Here is a 21,259-nt window from a genome sequence, read left to right as displayed (position 1 = left end):
ATTGAAAAATATATTTTAATTGATATCTCATCGTTTTACTATCCGACGATATCGATAAAATGTGCAACGTTCTTAATTAATATAATAAATCGTTTTATGCATTATTTTTCAGAAATCTTTGACTTATCAAGGCTACATTTTCGGTTGTCACATAAAAAAAATCAATTTCATATTTTAAAAGTTAAAAGTCTTTAAAATATATCCTTGAAATATTATGTAGAAATTTGAAAAACTTGCTAGATTAGAAACCATTTATCTGACAGATGCGCAGATAGAAAACTGAACGCGTAGCGCATTCCTTCGGATTCGCGTCGATTCGGGTTGGGACAGATCTTTAGATATAAAGAGGACAGCATTTCAATGTCTTCTGTACTTGTGTGTGTAAGTGTAAAATACAACAAGAATTTCAATTTTACAATTTGTCATATCGCGCCTAAGCATCTTCATTGTAGTTCCAAAACAATTAAAATTGCTGCGTATCTATGACGCCGGGATTTTTAATGAAGAATTCAATGCAATTCTCCTTGACAACAATAAATATAACTATTGGTCTGCAAGCCAAATTATTTGCTGATTCTCGCAACAGCTAGCGGTTAAAGACAGTGTCCGCCTAATAAAGTACTAAAGAGGCTCGAATCCCACGAAAGGATGATGATCAATAACACTAAAGATCTTTTATGAAAAAGAAGATTTAATTTATGGTCCAGGAATAGCTGACTAGTGCAAAACAGCTGTAAGTACTTAAAATTTTATAGTTAACTGTACTTAAAATTTTAAATCGTTTAAACGTGTTTCTCGAAACATTTTTTCACCTAACGACCACGATATCTCGGATAGTCCGATTAACTTCAAATTTTTAGGAAATATAGAACACAAGTCTCTTTCTGGCATAAACTAGAATTATTTTATTACAGCTTGTACTTTCTTTATTATTGCAAAAATATGGCCATTTTTTCGAAAAATCGATGTTTCTTGTTCGGAACAACACTTTGTTACTTTCTATTCTTTTTTTTTCCATTTCATTTTAGTTCACGCGATAGCCACACATGAAAATTATATCCCATTTTAATTTTTTGTTTCAGATTACCCAGAGACTAGTTAGAATGCTCGCCATAGAGAAAAAAGATTTTTTGAAGCAACTCGTAAAAAGGAGATTTACAAACGGAAGTTCTCCTATTTTTGAGCGTTTGCAACCAAAAATGTAGCCTTAAAACGTTAAATTAATATGACGTGTGTGTACTTACAATAATAAGAATCTTTATCCGGCTTGCTCGCCTGTTTGTGATGCGAGCTGGGACTCCTTGCTCTCAAGGACATCCATTTCCATCCCGGTCGGCGCGTCCGTGCCAGGAAGTGCAGGACGCGTTCCTCCGGGGAGGAAAAGAACTTATCGGAAGCCGAATTATATTCGCAGTAAATCCAATCGGGATGCACTTTCCAGTTGCCTCCTTTAAAATACTCCGTTACTGCAATAACGCAACATGATAAATTCGCACAGAATCCGACGTTATCAAAAACGCGCCGGTTTTTTCCTATCATTTTAAATTAACACGCGCAATTGTAATGAGAAATTTACCATTTACGATGGCGAGCTTGATTTCTTGCTCAGCTCGTAATTCGAACATGCCGTAGCCTTCCGGTAGGGCCAAGCCTAAAGAAAACGGGGTACCCTCGATCGGCTTGTAAAAATAGTTATGCCGTCTAATCGTAACTCTTTTCTGCAAATCAACAAAGCATCGCGTAATAAAACAGAAATTATATCATCTCTACGATTATGATATTAAGCTCGTAATTGCTTTTTTAAATAATAACTTACCATATTGTCATAATGTATTTTGATTGTAAAGTCCGTTTCTCCTTCTTTTTGATCGATCATGTCGCGTCTCAGCTAAAAAGAATAACATTATCAAAAATCGCTATTGTAACATTAGACATTATAAAATTGTGCAAGTAGAAACTTGCACATTGCTTCCTCATAGTTCCTAAGTGTGCAAGTTTTTATTTTATTCGAGGTATAATTATCGGTATTTATTTGTTTTGGCTTCCTCATAGAGGAAGCTGTGTTAGCAAAGGTTCTGATTTCACACTTAACTCTTTTGGGGACTGCGTAAATAATTATGTACATTCACTAAAAAATACTAAAAATACTTGTCCACTTAAAAACTAAAACAATATGCAGATTTCGCCAAATTCAATACCAACCTTACTTAAATGATACTTTATCGATAAAAAAAATCAGCCCGATATTATAAATATTTGAGATAGCGATTTATTTTTAATTCTATTATATTTTCCAGTCTTTTCTACCCCTATTTCATATATAATTGGTTAAAATTTGGTTGATCAGATCAAGTTTTATAAAGCTTCTATGTATGTACGAATTCCTCGAAATTTCAAATGTGTGTAATACGAGATCTAATCAATAAAATTTTAATGAATTATATATGAAATAGGGGTAGAAAAAACTGGAAAATATAATAAAATTAAAAATAAATCGCTATCTCAAATATTGAGAAAGCGGCAGCGTAAAACACATTTTTCAAAAAAAGAAAAATCTGCATAAAATCTATACCGGTAGACCGATTTCAATAAAATTTGAGGAGGACATACTTTCTATGATACTCTATTTGTGTGCAAAAATTCAAACTGGTATCTAAAAAATTGTAGAAGTAGATGCGTGTACAAAAATCCGTACACACACACACACACACACACATACATACATACTTCCGGACATTTTTTACTAATATGATTTTTCGACATTTTAGAACATTCTAAACCTATTTCCATCAAAATCTCGAAAAAAAATTTTTTCACCATTACAAAGCTTCCTCTATGAGGAAGCAAAAATTAATGATAAAATAACGGAAATGTCGGACTTACATCGAGCAGAAGCGAGTTGTTCGGGGGAGCCGAAGGGCCATCGTATTCTGCGAGTTCAACTTCCGATAGATCTACACTTATATACGAAGGTTTCAACGTTTCATCGTACTGAAAAAGAAACGTATATTTTTTTTAAATTCTTTTCAATGGAACATTACCTTTTGTGTGCGCGCGCGCGTGAACAAAATTAGAGTGATTGATGGAAAGTATAAATTCACATATATCATTTTTTATCTCGACAAAAGTTAACATAAATTCCAACAAAAGCACTTTAATAATTTAAAACAAAAAATTTAAAATCCGTCATTTTGACAGAATTGTTTAGTATTTTAAAATAGAATTCTGTATGTAAAAGTTATAAGAATATCTATTCGTGTGTACGTGCGCGCGTACATGTGGTATAAAGGTATTCTTATAAACATTGATGATATATCAGTCGTCTAAGATATTATCGCGATATTTCGCTCTTGTGAATTATTGATTTCTCACAACTCCTTAATAAAGCATTCTCATGCAGACAAGGTCTTTTATAAACTTTTTTTATATCCTTAATCCTCATAATGCGCTGTATCAATTTGGTCCCAATTTTATTAGATGTTCTACATAAACTATATTTCTATAACAACAGGGTGACAAAACGTAATTGTGAACACTCTCGATCTTTAATAACTCTTTATTTATTAATTGTTTTTAACAGTTTTTTTTCGATATAATTCTATTTTGTTTTATAGATTTTTAATAATTGCTCAGGCCAGACTTGGAGCTTGGAGAGCCTTATTGATCAATTCTTGAGGAAATTCTTCGAAATTTATTTTAAAGGCGTGTTTGAGACCTGTCGTATCTTTAATTTGTTTATTTCCTCACAGCTTTCGTTTCAAATAGCTCCAAACAAAATGATCCTTCGGGATCTGCATTGATCTGCATCTGAAGACTTTAAAATCAGTTCTTCTTTAGAGAAGAATTTAATTTTGTTCGCGTAAACTCCAAAGTCTTTGAAAACTCCAAAGTTTTCGATGCGTGTGATAGCGCAGAATCTTGAACCGTTATACGAAACCATATATGTCTTATTGATATCCATTTCGTTTTAAGAGTTTTAAAAGAGTCCTCTTTCACTTATCAAAAAAAGGGTACTTTTAATTCTAAAATGAGGTCTAAATTACGTCAATAGTGCGAAAAATAAAAAAGTTATTAAAAATAAAAAAATTCATAATCGTCTTTCGTTACCCTCTGTACGTTTAATGATTGAGCACATCAATATAATGAATTTTACTTACTTCTGTGTTTCCAGGCTGCGTGAAACATTCATGTAATATTATGATATTATTCATGTCTCTCTTAACACATAAAAAAAGTAGAGATAAAAGGGGTAAGAAAGAAGAAAAAGAGAAGAAATTGATAGGCATTTTTTTATTATAAGCTTCTAATTTTGTCGAAGAGATTGTTTTGAAAATTTATTCGTCTTAATATGTACATATATGCTAAAATGAAAAAGTGTGCTGGCGATAAAATTACAATATATTCGCGAAACTAGTTTGAACACGTTATCGTTTTTCGCGAATAAAATACGTTATTGATACTCACGCCGAGAAGCCGCAGATCAGGATGATACAGAACTCTGCCATTATTGTCAACAATAAACGAATATCCATTAACTCCTAACTGTAACGTAAGATACACGTTATTAATACGTATATTATGGTAACATGATACTAGCAAAATCAACGAGCAAAATATATAAGTAAGCGCCAATTGCACTAATAATATAATATATGTATACTAACTCAACGAGCAAAATATATAAACTCGCGGCACAAGTTTCTGCAAGCGCCGATTGCACTATCTTCGAGGCTAGCTTTCATCAAGTAAATTTTCTCTTTGCGATACGCTAATTTGTATTTTAAAGATAAATTATTCCTTATATTTAATTCATTTTTTCTTTCTCTCTCTCTCCTCATCTACATTTAAGATGAAATTCTATAATATTATTATTAATATTCTACAAAAACTGTAAAGAGTCGAGTCTTTCTGAAGCCAAGTTATTGGTACAATTAGGCTGAATAAAATGATGAGAAATTTGTACCTTGTAAGGCGGCACGAGTTTCTGAATCTCCTCGACAGGTACATCGGTACCGACAATACCCAATAAATTAGCCGTTTTCACCTTAGAATGATAATATACAAGCTAAAGTACACTTTATTTGCATATTACTTCACACACACTTAACATTAAAATGACTTTCGCGCAATATTGAAATAAAGCGCCTCCAACACGCAAATATTGTTTTTAAAATATAATTACCGTATAATTCCGGCGATCTAAAATCGGAGCTGTCACAGATGTCATCAATTGGCCCCGATTTTCTCTGCCGTATCTATTGCTCTGAAGGTAAATTGTTATTAATGTAGAAACGCCGCAGAATTATTACGTATATACATACAACAACGAGAAATTACTTATATTTGTAAAAACATTCCGTAAAGCACGAATTAACTAATGTAATTGATATAATAATTATTTATGTGTAAATTTAACTTCTTACTTTTCCACCTACGTAAGCGGGACTCCAGTGAAGGGGATGGTCATGCTGATAGAGTACCATAGGCCGCGCTAAAACCTTCACGTACTCGAAAACTTTATTATGGATTTCGTCCGCGTTCGTTATTCTCGCGTAAAATCCTACGAGATTGACATCAACAACATAAGAATACACAAAAGCTTCATTAAGTATTTCTTAAGTATTCAATATTATAATTAAGGTATCAATTTTATCTCTCAATCTTTTTAGATTACACCTTATTTTTCTCTTAAGTTATATAGTTAGTTTAGTCTTTTAATTATAATACTTACAGAGTGTCTCGTAAAAAGGTACAACAGAAAAATAGGAGATGAGAGTGAATCTTACACGAAAGAATAAGAAAATGGATAAAATAAATTTTTTCAAGACTTCGTTTCCTGAATAAATAATTTTGAAACAAAAAAAATTAATATTCGTGCTTTATGTTCTTGAATAATTTTTGACAATTTTTTCTTATTGTTTCGTCTCAACAGCGATTATTAATGATGACTAGCAGTGGCACATAAATAAAATGAGTATCCAAAATAATATAACATTCAGTTTTTAATAAAACTACTTGAAAAACGATTTGAGTTGTAGAGTACAAAAAAGAGTTGTGTAAAATATATCGATATCAGTTTTAATAAAATGCCGTCGTTTCATATACACAGTGTCTTATAATAGGTGCATGGGTAAATAGAACGAATTAAACTGAATAAAAAAGTTCTCTACCATTTTACAACTTTCTTTTGCAATTATTAACGAGCAATTAATTATTAAAGATCTGCGAACGACCGTGCATCCGTGCAAGGCACATATTATGGAACTTTTCGGAATAAATTCCGATCGGAATTGTTTAGTTATTTCCTAGATTTCTATTGTGTTTTCTAGGAAAAACGAAATAATTCCGATCGGAATCCATTCTGAAAAGTTCCATAATACGTGCGCAATTCGGCGGCAAAAGGCAGTGTTACGTTCATTGTTCGATGCTAGAAATGCGCTCCTCAAAATGTTTTGCCGTACGTCTAATAGACCGGGAGCCAGAAAAAAAAATCACGTATGATAGGCATCATGACGAAACTTTTTAGGACGATACCCGGTGTCATGTGGAACACGAAAACGCAAGTATGGCGGCCTGGAGGTGTCGCCTTTGCGCAGCGTAATTTTTTGAATGTGTTAAAAAAACTGTGTTTTTGAGAAATGGGCACCAATCTGATTCTTGTTTTATGTTGTTTATTTGTGAGCAAAAGTATGCGGGCCGTATGCGCCATACCGATTCGGCGTCGCAAACAGTCCGCCATACTAATAAGAACGTGTCGTTTTTTTGATGCGATGTTGGATTTCGTACACCAAGCTATAATCTTTTATAGAGAGCTAGATTTTAATTGTTTATCAACGAATATGAACATGCTATACCGTTTCGGCGTCTCTGAGTACCCGCCATACTGACGCAAAGACGTCATTTCTTTTACTAGTGCATGTATCTTAGGCACTAAGCACAAAATTTATTTTTAAAAATGACGTCTTCGCGTGTCAGTATGGCGAGTACTCAGAGACGCCGAAACGGTATGGCATGTTCATATTCGTTGATAAACAATTAAAATCTAGCTCTCCACAAAAAATTATAGCTTATTATTAATGGTGTACGAAATCCAACATCAGTATGGCGGACTGTTTGCAACGCTGCATCGGTATATATGGCGCATACGGCCCGCGTACTTTTGCTCACAAATAAACAATATAAAACAATTAAGACTCAGATTGGTGCCCATTCCCCAAAAACACAGTTTTTTTTAACACATTCAAAAAATTACGCTGCGCAAAGGTGACTCCTCCAGGCCGCCATACTTGCGTTTTCGTATTTCACATGATACCGACTATCGTCCCAAAAAGTTTCGTCGTGGTACCTATCATACGTGATTTTTTTTTGCTAGCTCCCGGTCTATAACAACAACCACTCGGCACGTGACGCTGGGTTGTTTTTCGCCACGTGCTCTTACATTTGATGGGATAGTCGAGCGGATATGCTTTTAATTATTGTGAAAATCGTAAAATGGTACAGAACTTTTCTAGTCAATTTAATCCGCTCTACCGGATTCCTTACCCATGAGCGGTGTTTACACTACAAAACAAATTTGTTGGCCTATAGTACGAGAAATAATTCAAAATGTAAAAAAACAAAACAAATGTCTTTAACGTTTCAATTTTCAAAATTTATATTTTTCGAAAACAAAGCTTTGTGTGAAAAAAATTTGATTTTACGTTTTACTTTTTTCTCGTAGAATCATTCCTTTCAAGATTACGAGACTGGTTACGAGACACCCTGTAATGCTGTAAACAGTGTAAACTATCGAGTAACACACGAGTAACGTTACCTTTATTGGTGCAGGCCGTGTTTTGGAGATCGGGGCTCTTGTCGCCACCGATGAGATACGTAAAGAGCCGCACGGGCATATGCGGCCAATTGTAACGCTTTATCACTTCTGTGGGTGGGCCGTCGGTATCGGAGGTGATCAGCATGATAGCCTGGTTGCACTGGCTCCCCTGGCTGGTGCGATTGTACTTGTGAAGGATCTCGAAGGCGGTGCTGAGCGCGGCCGAAATGTTGGTCGCGGTGTCTTCGTGTTTCACGGTGCTCAAGGCCACCTTCATCTCGTGAACGTTCTCGGGCGACGCCTGCACCAGACTATCCTTAAAGCATTGCACGATCTCTTCGGCGTTCTCCCCGTAGCGATATACATTCACGTAATCATCCGGCCCCAGAGTGTCCAGGACGATCTTTGCTGTGGCTATCGTTAATCGCCGATTCCGATCAGACGTATAGGTCGCGCTGTCGATCAGGATCGCTAGATCCTTCGGGCTGTTTGCCGCCCCAACGAACCAATTCGACATCCTGAAGTCGTACACGTCGCGAACGGCCCGATGATGCGAGGACTTGGATGCCCCAAATGTACCCTCCATTGGCGGCCATGATATTGCTATAATACATGTAAATGTATAACGACTAGCCATTCTTGCACGATTTTCTAGCAATATTCTTGTAAAAGAATATCTGTGTTGCGAAAGCATATTGTATTCACAATCGTACAATCACGTTCGTATTACTTAAATAGTCTTTCGAGTGTTATATTTTGAAAATGTTATAAATGAAGCTTAGAAGCTTTCGTTCTTGAGTTATTTATTATAAGATCAAAATCGGCGTGCGAATCGAAGTATGCATGTGTGGAAGAATATTAAAAATACACACACACACACACACACACACACACACACACACACACACACACACACACACACACACACACACACACACACACACACACACACACATTTTATCATTTTTATCAAGACAGATATCTCAATTCTTCCTTAGAAAGTAAAATGTTTTGAACAAAGATTTTACAATTTTAAAGGAAACACGTGTGTTTTTATTAAACCTTAAACATATCAAATAATATCAGAGATTATTTATATATTATAGCTACTTAGCATGTAATTTTTTTCCGCAATTCAAGATTTCTTCAGTTAGTCTGCATATAAAAGTATTAAAATATAATAGAACCATATATAATAGGAAGATCAATAATTTACAAAATATTACTTTATTCTGATTTAAAATATAAAATATCTTGTAAAATATTGATTCTTCGGTGATTAATTCTTGCTTGGTTTTATATACAAAAAAAATGAGATAATTCTGCTGTAAAAAGATATTTAATTGCATTTAAAGAAAAGTGTGCGACTTGCAATGTGTTATAATATACTATAATCTATATATATATATAATTAATTCAATGTTCCGACTGACTCATCAACGCCCAGCCCAAACCCCTAACCCTAAACCTATAGAAACACGAAATTCGAGGAGTATATTAATTCCTCCATGACGTAAACACTCACTAAGAAAGGATTTTTAGAAATTCGACCCCTAAAGGGGTGAAAAGGGGTAAAATGTGTTTTCACGACTTTCTCAATATCTCTTGGGCCCAATGAGATTGGGTTTGACCCTTTTGATCGGCGATTTTTTATGTTATCGTTCCAACTCTAAAATGCAGTCAGATTTTTTTTTATAAAATTGATTTAGTTATAATTTTTTTTAAACCGACATATCAATGGCCACAATTTAAAAATCTGAAAAAATTCTCAAAAATCCCGTGTCAGATATCAAAATTTTAGCCTTGACCCAAAGTGGGCCGACTTTCGCTTCTAATTTTTTCGAGCTTTTTTCGAGTTTAAAAAAAAAATATAGAAAAAATTAAAAGCAGACATCAGTTTACTGTAAGCTGTTGCTTGAACATTTTTATATACAACACAGGATTTTTAAGAATTTTTTCAAATTTTTTCGAAACGATTTTCCATAATAAAAAAATCACGTCAAAAATATCTGAAAAAATTCTCAAAAATCCTGTGTTATATATAAAAATGTTCAAGCAACAGCTTACAGTGAACTGATGTCTGCTTCTAATTTTTTTCAATATTTTTAACACACACATACGGACATTTTTAAAAATTACGATTTTTTGACGTTTTAGAACATTCTGAACACATTGGCATCAAAAACTAAAATAACAATTTTTTCTTTGGTCTTTTCTACCCTTATTTCATATATAATTCTTTAAAATTTAGTTGATTAGACCTAGCTTGGTCTATGATTAGACCTATGCGATCAAAGGTCCATATACGAAGTTTACGAAAACAAAGCTTCCTCTATGAGGAAGCAAAAAATCGTCGACCAAATCCGAGAGGCGAGGGTCAAACCCAGGTCAATTTGGCATCGAATGCCTCATATATATAATCGAATGTTCCGACTGACTAATCAACTCCCAGCCAAGCCTAAACCCTTAAACCTTGAGAAACATTAAATTCGGGGAGTATATTCCTTCCATGACGTAAGTACTCATTGTCAGTAAAAAATGATTTTTAGAAATTCGACCCTTAACGGGATGAAAAGAGGTAAAATGTGTGTTACCGAAGCACGGTTATCAAGCTAGTATACTATAAAATATAATGTTATAGTATAGATATACTAATTTAATATTATAAGTATTGTAAAATTAATATAATGTGACTATATTTTAAAAACCTAAAATATAGGCATATAAATATACATATATTAATGTACCTATATTTTATATTGATTTTTATAATATATTTATATATAATGTTATACTCTTATAATATTTTAAGTATATTAAGTGTATTAACATTATAATATAATATTTTATAATATACAAGGTATATTTTTATAATTATATAAAACTTGACACGTACACACATAAATAAATTTGCTTAAATACCTGGGAAACGACGTAAAAATCCTGTCGTCGCTCCATAATATTGCCACGAGAGCGTAGGGTCACTCTCGTAATTATTAACAAACAGCAGATCCAAGTACTCGCTCCATTGAATACCTGAGGCAACGTCACGTTCTGCAAGTAAAGAGCTAATTTGCAACAGAGGTGACTGATTGTGAGTCAGATCATCCTTCTGGGAGATGATCTTTCCTTATTTAAACTATAAAGCGATGAAAGAAACGCAGATAACCCTTATTCACGGAACATTTGCGTTTATGGGTGGACATTTTGTTAAATTTGTTGAAGCTATCTATCACGAGGCTCACCGTTGTCTTTGACTCCGTTCGGCAGAAGCACAGCAGACAAACTGACGTTCACTGCTAGGTGGTCGAAATGGCGATTCGTAGTGAGAAACACGTCCTGCGCGAGACCCTTCTCATCGCTGACGAAGCTATTAAGCCGATGTGAGGCGTAATACTTAGGCGATACGTTTCCATCCCTCGGTGCCGATACCGCGGCCTGTTCAGCGCTCTCCACTAATCTCTGTGAACAGAACAAATGAGCTATAATGTATTATGTTTGAAATAATTTAAATAACGCGCTTTCAATTAGCGCTAAACTTGGAACGACCTGTAACCAGTATTAAAAATAAAAATAAATATCGATAAAATAAATAAAATTCTACTTATAATATTGTTTAGCAAAAAGAAAAAAATCCGTTAAAACAGAGGTAATTGTTTCCTGTGATTTTAGGCACTGAATGTGCAATCTCGTTTTGTCAAATTGCTCTGTCACGTTACAATTTTGAGAAATTTGGCTATTTGAGCTGTTTTGGCATATCATAATTACGATATGTGACGTGTTGCAAAAGTTTTATTGTAATCAAATTTAATTAAGTATATGGTTAAGACTTTCAGCTCTTAAAAGAAATTTATTGTATTTCTTTATTGTTTGCTTCTAATCATTCATACGAAAGACTTGCACGTTCAATCTCTTTTTTAAACATTTGCAATTATCCAAAAACCATTTTGTATAACTCAAAATGTGCAGGAAATAATCTAATTTCAATATATTTACAAATTTTAATTCTAATATAATTTTAAAACAATTCATCAGAAAATTATTTTACAAGGAAGGGGTCGAAAGTGTCCCCCTCCAACTTTGATGAGCTTTTAGTATGTTGTTTTCTAGACGAAAATAATAGACACGTATTTTTTTTAAACGTGTCCAAACACGTGTTTAGGAGGTGAAACACCCTTTTGAAAAAATCGGTTTTTCTGTTTTGGGCTGAATATCTCCGAAACTATAAAAGATAGAAAAATTTTCCTAAATAGAAATTAAATAAATTGAAAAGTAGATAGAGGAGACCGGGGCAAACTTGACACTAGGCTTTTTGCCAATTTAAATTTATCGTAGAAACTTGGTTTTTCTACTGTAAATGCGTCTTTATGTGCCAGTATTATCAACGGAATTTGGTGAAATTCTGAGTTATGGTGTAATTTTTAGCGCGACATAAGCGTTTTTGATGGTGAAAAGTAATTTTTCTGATCTCTCGAAAATTTCTATTCTTTCATCGAGCTTTACTCTTGCGAATTTACCGGTAAGTGATTTTGATGGGAAATTGGATGCTTTTATAAAATCCGATAATAGTTTTTGCATAATTTCAAATTTTTTATATTTTTGGAGTAACAAAAGTGAAAAACGACGTTCGGGGCAAAATCGACACCATGTCGTTTTATCAGCTCCCATTGCAATAACGGCAATAACAAACGATGCTTGTCATGCAGCTATATGGCCCATGACAAATGTGTGCGCATGTCTAATCGCGAATTTACTCGCATAAATTGTTTTTCAGACATGAGTTTAGATGAAAATAATTGAATGTTTAAAAATTTTTGTTCTTATTATTTTCAATTATTGTTTTACTTAATGCCGAATATTTGTACTTTCTAAATATACAATAAACAATGTATGTTTAGTTTCAGACAATAAAAAATAAGTTCCAGATCAAATTGTGTCGATCAGGCGAAGTGTCGAGTTTGCCCCGGCATTTTTCAATTTGAAAATTTGTCTTCGCGTCATTTTTCCTTTCTTGGGGACAAAACTAAGCGACCGACGTACAGCAAAACTTCCTGAAGCAATTTTGTACCTGAAGGAACAATCTTTAAATGTGTACCATTGTTTGAAAATTTTAATTAATTGTTAAACATTGACTTTAAAAAAATCGTGTCGAGTTTGCCCCGGTCTCCCCTACTTCAAAATAATGACAAAAAAAATGTTTTAATTATTATTTTTATTAAAAAATAAAAATTTTCGGATATTCGGCCCAAGAAAAAAAAACTATTTTTTTTTTCAATGGAGTGTTTCACCCCCTAAAAAAATACGTGTCTTTTATTTTTGTTTAGAGAACAACATACTAAAAGCTCATCAAAATCGGAGAGGGACACTTAAATAAGAAGATTTATTATTAAGATTTCGATGCATTTCGACGCCAAAAAGTCTTCCCCTCTCTCTCTGTTCCCCCCTCTCTTTCTCTCTCACCGCAATATTAGTGAGATATTTTACTATTGATATAATATACATTTTTACACTTTTATATGTGTGCTACATAAAATTTGTAACAAGTCTAGAAATTTTATTAACTCGGAAAATATATACACCCACGTAACATGGACGGTCAACTTTCTGTATTAAATATCAAAGTTACGTGGAAGGAAAATAATAATTATGATTAGTAAAGCTTAATTATAGCATTGTAATATAACAGATTTATTGATACAGCAAAGACAATTTTTGATCAAGATCAATCCATAGTATGATTTAAAATTTTCGACAAAACATATCTGAGATAACAAATGTTGTTGCATCAAGAGAAATTAAGTCGAGTTTATAGTGTAAAAAAAACTATTTGTTCTAATACTAGTAATTTCAAATGTTCTTTGTTACATTATCAAATCTTAGTTATAAATGCTAAATTTGCACAGTAAATTATAGGTTGAATCGATCCATTCATTTTCAAGTGCAAGTTCGAGACTCTTGTACGAAATGGAGACAAAAATGATATATCCATCAAGAAATCAATCTCGTAGGAAGATTTTCAATTTAAAAATGCATTTTAGGTCAAGAAATTAAGAAAATTTTGGATTTGCGAAATTAATCTGCGTTTTGTAAACTGCTGATTCGAATTCTGTTCTTGACTTACGATCTATGACTTACGATCCACGTGTCAATTATTATTATTATATTATTATATTATAAAATACGTAGAAGATATAAAAAATTTATATAAATTTTTATATTGAAAAAAAAAACAGCGCATAATTATTTTGCTCAAGTAATAACTCTCTTGCAATTTAACCCGTTGAGGTCACATGGGGTCCAGTGGACCCCAGGCTAATTTTTTGTCTACGTACCTTCGAAGTTGAACGTGTAAAATAAAGTGAAAAAACCGTCTCTTCGAAGGTACGAACTGACGTATTTGATTTTACGAGTTTCATGAATATTGATAACTTCAAACTGTATAATAAATATACTTTTTTCAAAGCACGTTATAATACTATTTTTTTCTTAAAAGTATACTATTTTGAGAGTAAAACGCAGGAAGGTTTTTGCTCTATCTCAAAAATTGAAATTTTGATGAATATTTTTGTGAAAAAAGTCAATTTTCTAAAAAAATTTTCTCGCGTTTTTTCTACATAAAAAATTTTAAAAAAGAGAAATAAATTATTGGATTATAAAAAGGAAGTCTCTTAAACTAAATTCCAGTTCAAGGTTTGAGTCGATACATCAAGAAGAACGCAAATGGCAACTGTTTTTCTGCGTGGGGTCCATTGGACCCCATGTGACCTCAACGTTATTTTTAGGAGGTGTGACCTCAACGAGTTAAAAAATTGAAAATTTTTTCTTAACATAAGATTCTCAAAATTAACGAATCTACTTCTATCGAAAGTGTCAAGAAAATTATTTGTCGAATTTTCGAATTTTAATGTTTGATATTTTAAACCAAGATGGAGATTAAATACATTAGTACATGGAAATATGGAATTATCGATTTCATTTTCTATTTGTGTCGATAATTTCTCTCTCTATTCGCAAAGAGAACTTATTTATAGCTTACGAAATTAAGGTCAAATTGAAAAATAAAACAATCCTATAAATTTCACAAAAAAATAACACTTCTTTCCAATTCTTACATCACGTAACGAGCACATTTCTCTAATCTAACTTAAGATCAAGCGTTAAGGGGATCCTAAAGCCGTCTGTAATACCGGCTTTTTTTCTTAGCACTAATCTTTTAATTGGCTTTATAGAAATGCGAAATTCTTGTCTAGAATTAAAGTGCGCATCAAAATCTAGGTCATGGTGGTCGAATTTATATCGAAAACGAGAAAAAATTAATATTTTTGTTAATTTTCGGTATACGTGACGACAATATTTGCTTTGTACAAAAATTCCACAATAAATATCCACAAAATTAGACCGGCATGACCTAGGGACAACATTTAAGAACAATATCGTGCAATTAGATCTAAGATTGAAAGTCTAGAAAAAAAGATTAGTTTAAATAAACTTTTATATGTGCAAAAGCACATTCAGGTTGATATTGCGTGTAGCGAGAGATGGCGCAGCAATCGAAACAAGGACAGATGCCTCTCGTTAGACAAGAACAGATATAGATATATGACATAGAAAACAGGATTAGAAATGTTGACATTGCCGACGTCGAGGAAGTTCAGCACTTCACTTTAGGATCCCCTTAAATACGTAAAAAAGAATATGTACTAGCGTACCATCACGGCATTCATTTTAAAGTCCATCATGTTTTTCACCTCCATGGCCATCTCGCGAACGAGGACGAGACCATCCCTTTTTATGACGTTGGCTTCTACTTCATGATATTTCTAAATGTGAAGCAATAAAAATCGGTGCGTGAACAGCGAAGATTACAAGATTTTTGTGTTAAAAAGATAATTTTGAAAAAAAGACTTATAAATAGATATTATTTTCTTTCACGCTATAAATCTGCACGACATTTACAATACCTCTATTGATGGTTTGCTATTAGAAAATAAATATATTTATTATGGTTATATAGCTAAATACATATTATATTTCCTTACCCTTTGTATCTCGCTCATTTTGGTTACTTGTTTACCAAACTCCCAAAGATCCACGCCGAACTTTAAGGCCCAGTTTTTTACTCTGTAATAATTAATTATATTATTTTAGGTAAATATATATACGTCCGGCAACGATTAAAATATTTGCAATAAATGATTAATTAAAAATTCTTTTGCTACATTAATTTATAATAATACATAGTCGTTTTATGTTGGTCCATGAAAATAATTAGTCGCAAGTGTAACATGTTGTTAATATGTTCTATTTATTAAAATTATAACACGTGAAGAAATTCTCGCGCAAAATAGCCTTGTGAAATTTATTTTAGAAATTGATCATAAATATTAAGAGAGAAAGAGAAAGAAAGAGAGAGAGAGAGAGAGAGAGAGAGAGAAAAAGAGATTAAGTATACTTGTAACTGTTGGCGTTGTCAATAAATATAGTTTTTCACTAATTTCAAAAAATCATCAATTTCAAAAAGTTTCTTTACATCTAAAAAAATCAGACTTTTAAAATCCTTTCTAAGATTTCGCATATCGCGCATCTTTTCACGCTCGAATCCTTTTCCACCTTCCCTCTCGTTTCCGTTTATTCGCACGTAGTCAATAACCGATTAGTGTCACGCGCTTCCTTATTTCCGTTCGTTCTTCCGCTTCCAATTCTTTTCACATAATCTCTCTCTTTCTCTCTATCTCCCCCTCTCCTTCCTTTTTTCTCTTTGGAAGCCGATACATCTTTCTTTTGGACTTTTCCGTTTATATCCGTTTTTCGCACCCTTCTTCATTTTTTTCATCGCCATTCCGCTTTATCCTTAACCCCGTATATTCGCCCTTCTTCCCGTATTGCTCACACCCTTGACGACATCTCTCCTTCTCCCCCCCCTCTCTCTCTCTCTCTCTCACCCTCCTTCCCACTCTTGCGCGTTCCTTTATTTCCCCACCCTACTACCGCATGCTCGTTCTCGTCCTCGTCCACCTCCTCGCCCTCGCCCTCGCGCTTCTTCTGCTCCCTATCGAGTTTTGCTCGTCGAGCTTTATGCACCCCATCCGTCCGATCGCTCGCACATCCACCGCACCGCCACCACTACCCATTCCCTCCCTTCAATCTACCCCGGAGCCAATTTCTTTCGGGCTCCTCATGCATCATCGAGGTCCGACGAGACGCATGAGGACGAGACGGGCCTAGAGCAAACGTTTTTCATGCCCACGCCACTTAATCGCTACGGGTTTGCGCGCGCGACGAGCAACTTACTCATTGTGAGGTATGTCCTCTTCTTGTTGACGACTCGAGCCTATCCACAACAGAAACAGTAGCCCGAAGCGTAGCAGCCTGTCGTCGATACGCAGAAACATTATTTCAACGCGATTCTAGACAACGATATTTCTCAAAAAATCCTCTTTCTCCCTCTCTTCCTCCCCTCCTTCGCTACCACCCTCGCCGCGTTCTCTCGACGCGTGGTCTTCCGCGGTGGTGAGTTTCTTCGCGGTAATTTCACGCGATTGGCGATGATCGATCGTAGTAGCCGGGGACCAGGGACGAACCAGTTCGGCACCCGTCGATTTAACGATCCTCGCGCATCATCCAAAGGTCATCACCGTCCTCGGATCACCGCCTCTCGCTCTTCTTGCGTACCGATCTCGTGCACATCTATCTACCGCCCGTACTCCACTATATAACGCAAACTCGCCAACCCTCGTCCCTCGTTGACCTCGCTCTCTCTCTCTCTTTCTCTCTCTCTCTCTCTCTCTCTCTCACGCGCGCGCGCGCGCACTCTCACCCTCTCCTCTCGCTCTCTCTCTCGCTCGCTCGCTCGCGTACACGTAATGTACAAGGTCACGGAATCGGATCACGCACAGAGATGAGACCACCCCTTCATCCCCGTCGCGTTTGCCACTTCGCGAACGGCGACGGTCCGCGCCGCGGGTGTCAGAGCGAATCCGGTCGCCAGTTCGATCATTTTAACAGCGGCGGCGGCGGCAGGCGGAAGGAGGTAGGCGGTGGCGGTGGCGGTGGCGGGCGGCGGCAGCGGTGGTGGCGACGGCGGCGGCGTTCCGGGCTGTTGCGTGTACCGTTCCGGAACGTGCGCTCGAAATGTCACTGCCTGTTCCGGAGCCGAGCGCGACCACATGATCTCATCACCACGCGTAGCGAGGACGGCATAATTCTCGTGTCTCGCGCCCCGCGCGCTCACTGCCCTTTGCCCGACGCGACAACACGATTTACTCGTCGCTCGCGACGCCGCCGATCACGCGATTCCGCCTCGCGCCTCCGTAACGTTGTGGAGTGGAGACGCGGAATGCGGAAAGAGAAAATAGGAAAGGAAAGAGGGTAGGAGGGCGGACAGGTGAGCGGGGAAGGAAGAGGAAACGAATTAGAGCAAAACGGCGGGAAAGGGGTTGAAGAGGAAAGAAAGCTCTCCCTCGCAATGATACTGCCTTTCCGAGGCCTGAGTCCGCTCGCGGCTGCCGCGTGATGCGGAAAATCACGCGAGGAACGACGCGGCGTGGTGTCGCGTGGTATCGCGCCGCTATGTCTGCCGCCGCTGTCTGGCCGCCGTCGCCACCCCCGAGAGGAGGTGGCTTGGCGCGCGCGCGCCACGTACCCCTTACTACGTCTACGATCAGCGAGCCAGCTCGTGGCATTTCAGTAGTACGTTATTTCGGGGGTGAGAAAGAGGGAGGGAGCTACCCCGTACCCCCTCCGCTCCTCCGCTATCCCCGCGGGGACGGGGGTCGGGGGCAAGCGAAGGTGAAGCGTTCCATGGTGGTGGCGGCGGCAGCGGCAGCGGCAACAACGCCGGTAACGCCGGCAGCCAGCGTGACATCGACTTCATACCGAAGCTCGTCGAAGCTTCCTCTTCCTCCAGCCACCCCGGTGTCCCCGGTTGTTCGCTCCGTGGAGTCTGGAGTCTTGCGCGGGGCGACGCAGGAGGGGATGAACGAGGCAAGGGAGGGGAAATACGTCGTGAGAAAGATGGGTGGTGGTGGTAGTGGTGGTGGTAGTGGTGGTGATGGTGGTGGTGATGGTGATGGTGGCGGCGGCGGCGGCGACGGCGGTGGTGGTGGCGAGGGCGAGGGTAGATGGGGAACAGGGGATAAAAGCAGCGGAAAGTGGTGATGGAGAAGGCCCGGCGCCGTTCCGCGGAGGACCGGGATAGGGGAGGGGACAGGGGTGAGCGCGCGGTCCCGACCTTACGCCACGTTACGGGAGTGTAACGCAGCGCAAGCCCGGTATCATTGATTTAACATATATCTGTATCTTACATAAAGACAGTGAGAGCTTTTCCTAAAGGCGGGGAGGGGGGAGAGTAACGTCGCGTTACATTTGTCCAAGCATGGCGGGGACGGCGTTGCGCACGAATTGCGCAACAACGCGACGAGAGAGAAAGAGAGATCTCTCCTCTCCTTGTCAAAGAGACCATTTAGACAAATTGTCGAAAATCGGAGTTTAGCCATATAAAATGATCTATAAAGAATACTTGGCGCGAGAATAGTATATACGACCTATTGGTTGACCGATTACTAACTATTAAAAATAATTTTTTCGAAATAAAATGCAATTGTACAGTAAAATGCATTAATTCGCTAGATCATATTAGCGAGTAACCCGACTTCTCGTTACATCAAGCGTTACATTTTAATACTTCGATGAACCGCGCACATGTGGATTATTAAAGACCTAGTGGCCAATAAGTCAAAATACTATGACTCATTGAATTAATGCACCTCACTGTACATACATATACCTACCTATATTTAATTACAACGAAATAACGAATATTTTAAGTTATATGTTTAATATTTCGAGTAAAGCCCTGCGCACAATAGAACACATATTAGGAATAAGATTAAATGATATAAAGATTAGAATATATAAATAATAGAAAATATTCCTGTAATAATATAAATATTAAATATTAGAATATGTATAAATGCGGGAATATTCCTGTAGGAATAATATTCCTTTATATTTTATTCCTTTCCATCGTGCGTTATGTCTAATTATTTCTAATTCCGATTCCTAATATTTAATATTTATTTTTATTCCTAATATGTGCTTTATTGTACGCAAGGCATAAATGTATATATATATATATATATATATATATATATATATATAATGTAATATATATATATATATATATATATATATATATATATATATATATTACAGTTAAAACCCGAAATCCGTCCAAACCTGAATGTGCTAGGAAGTTATATATCTAATAGTTTTAACTAAGCCGGTTCGGCAATAGGCGTTCTAACTGAATAAATTTAGTTAAAACTAGAATTGACCGAGTGCTTTAGTATGTACACATTCTAATTGAAATAATTTAGTTAAAACTAGAATATTGGCCGACTGCTTTAGTAAATTCGCGGTCTAACGGTGTGTTTCTCTTAAATCAAAACCCGTGGGGTTTTGACTGTACTGTAAGATTATAGTACTCAATCGACAGTACTAATGCTAAATAAAAAAATTAAGATTCTTGTACTGTGATTATTTCGAAATTTGGTTTTATTGGTGGTTATTTCGAAAATTGATTATATCAAAATAATGGTAAATACCTATTGACAAAAGAGGACTTTCCTATAACCTTGACCTTGACATATATTATAGAGGCCACCGTCCTGAGTAACCTTGAAGAAGGTTTTACCTATCGCTCGTCCTTTATTAAAAAGTTATTATAACAAAAAAGTTTGAGAAATATAACAGTTTATTGTGTCAATGCTAAAGGAAGGAAGAATTTGTTGATATGTATGTATAGACTGTTTATATTTCTCAAACTTTTTTGTTAATAACTTTTTAATAAAGGACGAGTGAGGGTTAAAATCTTCTGAAGATTACTCAAAAGGTCATAGAAGCTGGGTCCCCTTTTGTCAATATTTACCGTCTAGTTTTAACTAAATTTCAGTTAGAACGCGAGCACTCGATCAATTCTAGTTTTATATCTAAATTATTTCAGTTAGAACGTGAATTACCAAGGGGGCTTAGTTAAAACTAGAATTTTCCAGTAAATTCGGGTTTTAACTGTAACATATACATACAATAATAGATACCGATCCCGACTTGTTCCAATAATCATTTCTTGGGCAATGAAATATCTAGAGTCTCGAATTAATTATAAAGCTTTTAATTTATTGCGGTGTTATTTCTTTTGTGAAATCTCGGTCATCGATCTTGGATTCTCAGATCACGATAGAGTAAAAATCTGTTTCTTATCTTGCATTTATATTTGCGCGCAAATGACATAAGTTTAATAAAAGTCTGCGTTTAAACTCAATAAGTAAATTGTAAAGTCGAAAAATCTTTTGCCTCTTCAATACATAGAGCGAGATGCACGCGCGCACACTTACCCGGCTGTATCTTTTATAAATCTCTATTTGTATTAATGAACTCTAAAATTGA

General features: G+C 36.1%; 1 protein-coding gene across 2 annotated transcripts in view; it reads right to left on the bottom strand.

The window, feature by feature from the left end:
- Window positions 1–18,364, bottom strand: part of Stol (voltage-dependent calcium channel subunit stolid) — a 46,112-nt gene extending 27,748 nt beyond the window's left edge. For both annotated transcript variants that reach the window (XM_077399053.1, XM_077399054.1), the window contains exons 1-15: window positions 17,105–18,364; window positions 15,853–15,934; window positions 15,523–15,633; window positions 11,059–11,275; window positions 10,736–10,867; window positions 7,814–8,416; window positions 5,424–5,560; window positions 5,183–5,263; window positions 4,964–5,044; window positions 4,465–4,542; window positions 4,158–4,172; window positions 2,884–2,991; window positions 1,817–1,888; window positions 1,577–1,718; window positions 1,245–1,466 (exon numbers count right to left, since the gene is read on the bottom strand). In XM_077399053.1, the coding sequence (XP_077255179.1) occupies window positions 1,245–1,466; window positions 1,577–1,718; window positions 1,817–1,888; window positions 2,884–2,991; window positions 4,158–4,172; window positions 4,465–4,542; window positions 4,964–5,044; window positions 5,183–5,263; window positions 5,424–5,560; window positions 7,814–8,416; window positions 10,736–10,867; window positions 11,059–11,275; window positions 15,523–15,633; window positions 15,853–15,934; window positions 17,105–17,205 (2,182 nt within the window). In that variant the 5' untranslated portion in view covers window positions 17,206–18,364. The remainder of the gene's footprint in view (window positions 1–1,244; window positions 1,467–1,576; window positions 1,719–1,816; window positions 1,889–2,883; window positions 2,992–4,157; window positions 4,173–4,464; window positions 4,543–4,963; window positions 5,045–5,182; window positions 5,264–5,423; window positions 5,561–7,813; window positions 8,417–10,735; window positions 10,868–11,058; window positions 11,276–15,522; window positions 15,634–15,852; window positions 15,935–17,104) is intronic.
- Between the last annotated feature and the right edge of the window lie 2,895 nt (window positions 18,365–21,259).

This window comes from Temnothorax americanus, unplaced genomic scaffold (genome assembly GCF_048541705.1).
Source record: "Temnothorax americanus isolate GAGA-0224 unplaced genomic scaffold, ASM4854170v1 Scaffold121, whole genome shotgun sequence".
Lineage (NCBI taxonomy): Eukaryota > Metazoa > Arthropoda > Insecta > Hymenoptera > Formicidae > Temnothorax > Temnothorax americanus.
The sequence above is the reverse complement of the archived record's forward strand: the minus strand, read 5'-3'. Positions and strand labels throughout refer to the sequence as shown.